General features: G+C 35.7%; 1 protein-coding gene across 1 annotated transcript; it reads left to right on the top strand.

The window, feature by feature from the left end:
* Positions 1-1440: 1440 nt before the first annotated feature.
* LOC100963308 (olfactory receptor-like protein OLF3) lies at positions 1441-2388 on the top strand. Its single transcript, XM_003791621.1, has one exon. It carries the CDS (start codon positions 1441-1443, stop codon positions 2386-2388), a length of 948 nt encoding a protein of 315 aa, XP_003791669.1.
* Positions 2389-7206: the final 4818 nt, after the last annotated feature.

Raw genomic sequence — 7206 nt, 5'->3', positions numbered from 1 at the left:
ATTATCCCAAAAGTTTCTAGGCTAAAACTAGAAACTTTCAGTAAATGTGATCATAGTCTACTAGAGTCATAGCATGACTAGTATGGATTTCAGTGGAATGCCTTCATGTATTGTCATAAGAATCTCTCCAAGTCCTCTGGCTCTATCTACATTGTTAGATATGAATCACTTCCCTCCTTCTCTAGTGTCTCGTGTTTATTTTCCTGACAATAACTGATATTGTGGACCTTTTCATTTGCCTGTTGGCATTCGTATGTCAACTTGGAACAAGTTCCTTTACCTATGTTTTTCTATCCTTCTTTTTGGCTTTGAGTGATGGGAGTTTCCTGCATATTTTGGAAATTAGCCCCTTATCAGATATATGGCTTGCAAATATTTTCTTATCCCATCATGTAAGTTTCCTTTTAATTTTGTTGATTATTTCCTTTACTGTGTAAAAGCTCAATAAAGTGATTAAAAACCAAAATAGGGCAGTGCCTATGGCTCAGTGAGTAGGGCAAGGCCCCCATATACCAGAGGTGGTGGGCCCTGGCCAAAAAAATGAAAAAAAAAAAAAAAACCCAAAATCAAACTACCACCTATTAGTATGTTTTGCAGTTAAAGCCTTACTGGTGAGGACTGGTCCATTTTCCATAGGAAATTAATGAACTCTAACTTGCCTGAGAAAACATCATTATCAAGTAATAACCTGATATCAATAAATATCGTATTAAGTTCACCTTGGGAGTGCATAAGAGATTAATTTTAAGAGTTACCTTTACCTATATTTTCTTCTCATGCAACAGCTTATCCCTGAAGTTGGTCATCTTGGGTAGTCTCCCCTACCTAAGCCAGTAATATGAGATAGGTGGGGAGGAAAAATTCCACTTGACATTCTGAAAGTAAAAGGGTAAGTCACAGAAAATAATCTCAAAATGGCTTAGTACTAAAATGTACAAGAAATCTATTTACATTCAGTGTCTCATGGATGCCTTCCACTGAGGAGAGGTTAGTAGGGTTGATCTGAGGTATCTCGAAGAGAAACCCAATTAACAAAAAATAAGTACTACTGAACATCATTCAGAATTCAGAAATGTCTTTCATGTGGACCAAAAACTTTCTTGCCAGTAAGGCAGGATTTTTTTCCTCTATAATAAGTGTTAAATTGAGTAAGATGCTTCAGTCTAAATGCTTCATTTAATTTCCTACCCTTGTTTCAGAGCAGAAGAATTGAATCCCAAGAATGTACCTTCTTTTATCCTTAAGTTCTAGTTGTACCAGCATGGTCCTCATCCATGGACTCACTGTACAAGCAGTCTGGACAGGGATTCAGTGGTGATATTCTAGGGGAATTTCAAGTTCAGGTGGATACGCCCTCCATATGGTCGACAAACAAACCTTCCAATCCTAAGTTTTCATGATTTGTTATTTCTACATAATTAGTTTGGTCCTCTGGAGCTCATGGACCAGAAAAATAAAAACCAGACATGGTTGAGTGAATTTATTCTGCTGGGACTGTCCAGTGACTGGGGCATTCAGATCTCCCTATTTGTCCTGATGCTGGCCATGTACTTGGTGACTGTGGTGGGAAATGGCCTCATGGTGCTTCTGATCAGACTGGACATCAGGCTTCATACCCCCATGTACTTCTTCCTTAGTGTTCTGTCCTTTGTGGATCTTTGTTATGCAAGCAGTGTTGTCCCACAAATGTTGATCCACTTCATTTCACCATCAAAGTCCATCCCCTTTCACAGCTGTGTGCTCCAGCTTTACATTTCCCTGGCATTGGGTGGGTCTGAGTTCTTCCTGCTTGGAGCTATGGCTTATGATCGCTACATGGCAGTGTGCTTCCCACTGCACTACACAGTCCTCATGCACAAAGGGCTATACCTGGGGCTGGCTACTGGCTGCCTGATGGCTGGATTCATGAATTCACTGATGGAAACCATCATCACCTTCCAGCTTCCCCTGTGTCACAATGTTATTAATCACTTTGTCTGTGAAACCCTAGCAGTGCTACGACTAGCTTGTGTGGACATCTCCTTCAACAAGGTCATGGTGGCCATCTCAGGATTTCTGGTGCTCGTGATTCCCTGTTCGCTGGTTCTGTTCTCCTATGTGCATATCGTGGCTGCCATTCTACGCATTCGTTCTACTCAAGGACGTAGAAAAGCCTTTGGGACTTGTGCCTCTCACCTAACTGTGGTTTGCATGTGCTTTGGGACAACCATCTTCACTTACTTGGGGCCACAGTCTACCTCCTCGGAAGAAGAGGAGAAAGTGGTTACTCTTTTCTATGCCGTGGTGGCACCCATGTTGAATCCCTTGATCTACAGCTTGAGGAATAAGGAAGTGATGAATGCTCTTCAGAAAGTTTTAGGGAAATTCAGAAAAAGGTTAAGACTCTAAGAATCTTTTGTTATATATTAGCAAAACCAAAAAAGAGATCAGGTATGTATAGATAGGACTCCCACACATTAGCGCTAATGAAGACTATTATGGTTAAATCCTTGTATTCAAAAAAAGTATCCATAAGTTTAATGAATTTCTATATCTAGGTCAACCCTTGATATTTTACATTTTAATGGTCTGTAAGATGATGTCTTCTTAGGTCATCTCTTCTCAGGTAGAAAGGGCTGATCTCTGGCTTCATTAAACAGATTTGGTTTCTGATCTTTGTTCTGCCTCTCTCTAGATGTGCTCTCTAGTAAGTTATTTAAATATTTTGTGGCTTAGTTTTTTGTTGTTGTTGTTTTGTCAAATAAAATGTAGTACTTCTTCCAGAGTGTTGTGAATACTGGTGACAATTTGTATAAAATGCCTGTCATGTGGTTAACATCATGAAAGGCATTCATTTTCTATAGTTATGCCAACCTCACTTTTCTGTTATGAATATACAGGACACTTTTACTTTTGTCACTTCTGTGGATGCTCCATTTTCAACTAAATGAATTATATAACCTTACCAAAATACACATGTAGCAAATAACTTTGCTTGTTCTTGGAATGACTTCTAGAAATTAAAGGTACAATCACTTCAGACATTTTGGGATATTTGGTGAGCTCAGACCCTGCCTGACAAAGAATAGAATTTTATTCTAATTATAAATAAACTATGTAAACTATATAACACATTTCCTTTATTTTCATAATTACTATTATAAGTGTATTTGTACATATATGTATATGACCTGAGATCTTCAAACTTTGCATTTAAGACTTCTTTAATATAGCCTTAAAACTGTTCAAATTTCTGGTAAAACTGCATTCTCCAAAAAATTTGCACTGACTTTATTTTCCATCAAACTGATGTGTATATGTGTGTGTGTCTGTGGTAGGGAGAGTGGGGATATTGACCAGAAAACAAGCAAGCAAAAATTTGTAGCATTGACTTATTTATAATGTCATTTCAAATGATTTGAAAAAATAGGAGAAAGTTCAAGAAGGGTAAATTTTACTTTTCCATAAATTAGGAGAGAAGCTTAGATCTCAGTGAGGCAATTATTATAGTTATGCCTCCTTTTTTAACGCTTAATTCCTTCAAGGGATGACTTTCAAACTTCCTCATTTTTTAAAGGCTCTTATTCTTCAATATTTTAGTCCCCTAGAAATATAATTGATATAGAAATATTGTTTTTAATTTTAATTCATAACTAAAATTATACAGATTTTTCTTCTTCATTTTCCCTGGGAAAAATCTCTACCATTGCTACTTTGGAAGTTGTTGAAAACTGAGTTTTGCATTAGGCTATGTTCTTTTAAAAGCAAGGATTTTTGTCTTTTGCATAATAAAATCCTCATGCCTCAGGAAGTATGTAGTACATAAATTAATATCAAATTCATAAACATTATCATGTAAAGGAATAAGAGAATAACTCTTTTTTTTTCTTAAATCATAACTGTGTACATTAATGCAATCATGGGGTACAGTGTGGTGTTTTCATATACATTTTGAAATATTCTCATCAAACTGGTTAATGTAGCCTTCATGTCATTTTCTTAGTTATTGAGTTAAGACATTCATACTCTGCTTTTAGAAAGATTCACTTGTACCCTTGTAAACCATAGAGGTGACCCCACAAATTACCCTCCCTCCACCCATCCACCCGCCTCCCCTCCTGTCTCCCACACCCCTCCCCATATTCTAAGGCTATAATTAGGTTATAAAATTCCTATGAAAGCTATAAATTAGTTTCAAAAGAGGGCTGTGTACATTGGATACTTTTTCTTCCATTCTTGAGATACTTTGCTAAGAAGAACATTTTCCAGTTCCATCCATGTAAACATGAAGGAGATAAAGTCTCTATCTTTCTTTAGGACTGCATAATATTCCATGGTGTACACATACCACAATTTATTGATCCATTCGTGGGTTGATGGGCACTTGGGCTTCTTCCATGATCTAGCAATTATGAATTGGGCTGCAATAAACATTCCGATACAAATATCTTGTTGTAATTCGATTTTTGGTCTTTTGGATATATACCTAATATATTCCTAATAAAGGAATTGCAGGATCAAATGGCAGGTCTATTTTTAGTTCTCTAAGTGTTCTCCAGATGTCTCTCCAAAAGGAATGAATTAATTTGCATTCCCACCAGCAGTGTAGAAGTGCTCCCTTTTCTCCACATCCATGCCAGCATCTCTGGTTTTGGGATTTTGTGATATAGGCTAATCTTACTGGAGTTAGGTGATATCTCAAAATAGTTTTGATTTGCATTTCTCTGATGATTAAGGATGGTGAGCATTTTTTCATATATCTATAGGCCATGCACCTACCTTCTTTAGAGAAATTTCTTTTCAAGTCCCTTGCCCACCCTGAGATGAGATCACTTGTTTTTTTCTTGCTAATACATTTGAGTTCTCTATCGATTCAGGTTATTAAACCTTTGTCAGAGACATACCCAGCAATATTTTCTCCCATTCTGAGGGCTGTCTACCCGCTTCATTTACTGTGTTCTTGGCTGTGCAGAAGCTTTTTAGTTTCATCAGGTCCTAAAAGTGTTTTTGATGTTGCTTCAATTGCCTGAGGGGGTCCTTCTCATAAAATTTTCCCCCATGCCAATTTTTTCAAGTGTTTTCCCTACACTTTCTTCTAGCATTTTTATAGTTTCATATCTTAAGTTTAAATCAAGAGAATAACTCTTTTGTTATTAGCCAATTATTCCAACTTTTTAAAGGTAGGTAACATTTGTTTCTCTTTTTCAGTTACCTTTTTTAGGGGGATAGGATATAGATGATTGCATTATAAATGATTTAAGACACCATTGTGCTGTGCACAAAGGGCTTTCAGTGCTAAATTTTAAGATGTTACTGAAATCTAATTGAAATTAGAATTTTTCCAAAATAATTCTGAGTCCTGTGTACCAAGAGGAAACAACTCACACTTAGAAACAAAATAATTTCAGAAAAGTCTCCCACTTAATGATTCTAAGTGTTCATGGTTTCCTGTTTCTTCATCTGTGAAATACTATAAATCTAGATTACATGGTGTCAGTTTTCCAGCTTCACTATTTATTATTTAATTTTATTTTAACAGGAATTAAAAAATTTGGAGCAGAATAGAAATGGAGTCTGTGGGACTGGAATCCTTTTCTCCTGCAGACACAATATTATAAGAGAAAAAAAAATTGCTTTTTTCATTAATTTAGCTGTCTGATAGCAGCAGGAGCTCAAGCAGATATGGAGAAAAGCTGTTCTAACCTAGAAAGGGGGTGACCATGAAGTATTAAACAGACAGGAATCAGTCTAGTATATTTCATTACAACCTCAAATCTATAGCCAATTCAAATAGTAGAATTTACTAAACTGGAAAATAGAACCAATGTTCTTCAGATGATAGTAGTTTTGTTTGTTTTGTTTTGTTTTGTTTTTTTCCTGGCTAACTAATCAGTTATGTACCAGTGAAGAGTGGCAAAAAAAGACTATCTGGAAGAAAAAAGATTCATATAAAATGAGGGAAAGGGGCTAACCCTGTCCTATTCTGTAGTTAGAAATTCATGTAAGTGTTCTATATTGCATCTTTGCACTACTGAAAGAGAGCCAGACTAAACAAAAGACAGACCAGATGTGAAATGACTCATTCTTTTGGAGCAATTTTGACAACAAAGAGGAAAATCACTCAGAGGACATTTTCTCTGCTGAGACTTTGTTTCTTCTTTTCTCACTTGACAGGTTGCTAAATAACAGAATGTAGGTGTACATAATCAGATATCCAGTTTAAATTTTGAGCAGACAAGTCTAATGTTTAACAAATAAACAGCACTGTGCCTGTAGAGAAGGTGATCATAGTCTGGAAAGTCAATTTCAGTATGGTGATCATAGGCTGGAAAGTCAGTTTCAGTATGGTATTGACTGAAAGAATTTCTCATGAAACAAACAACTAGTAAGGATATACAACAATTATAGATCTATTTACATCATTGGAGTCATGTAAGAATGTGAAAGGCAGAATATCTAAAGAAATGGTGATTTAAATTTATAAAAAGGAAATGACTGTGGCTGTAGGCAAGTCAAGTCTGGCTAACTTTCAGTTACAGAAATTGTAACTAAAAGTTACATCTCTGTTTCTTACCTATCATTGTAGGCCTATACTTTCTACTTTCTAGTCCAAAATATGGATTGAGTTCCAGCCAACACATTTATATTATGGTCACCCAAAATAAAGAAAATGGGAAAGAACATACTCAATTATTCAGATACCCTTTTAAAAGTCACACACAACATTACCAGTTGCTTGAATTCTACCAGTTGACCAGAACTGAGTCACTTGGCCATATACACATTCAAAGCTGATACATGTAGTTGTTAGTGGTTATGTTCCTTGCTAAAAAAGAAAAACAAACGAACAAACAAACGAAAATGACCCAGAACTTCTGATACTATGAAAGAAAGAAAATAACTGTTTAAGGATCTAACAATTACTCATGATAGTACTTGCAAGAAAATGAAAGATTTCAACTCAATGAAAGATGAAGATAAGAGAACAAGATGAGATACAGAAGCTTCAAGGATTACAGTAAGATACTGATATTAACTATTTCAGATTTTATAAAGGGAAGTAAAAGTAGGAAGAAACAAAATTAATCATTTAGAAAAGTTAATATCTTATTTGGAATTAAAAGAAGATACTTTGCTAAGAAAAGTATCCAATGTACACAGCCCTTCTATGAAACTAATATATACTTCTCAAATGAAAGAAATAACTTAATTCTAGCCCAAGAATAT

The sequence above is a fragment of the Otolemur garnettii genome, unplaced genomic scaffold (genome assembly GCF_000181295.1).
Source record: "Otolemur garnettii isolate 467f Iridium unplaced genomic scaffold, OtoGar3 scaffold00049, whole genome shotgun sequence".
Taxonomy (NCBI): domain Eukaryota; kingdom Metazoa; phylum Chordata; class Mammalia; order Primates; family Galagidae; genus Otolemur; species Otolemur garnettii.
The sequence above is the reverse complement of the archived record's forward strand: the minus strand, read 5'-3'. Positions and strand labels throughout refer to the sequence as shown.

Coding starts and splice junctions, on each gene's coding strand:
- LOC100963308 (XM_003791621.1), top strand. CDS start 1,441: ATGGACCAGAAAAATAAAAACCAGACATGGTTGAGTGAATTTATTCTG.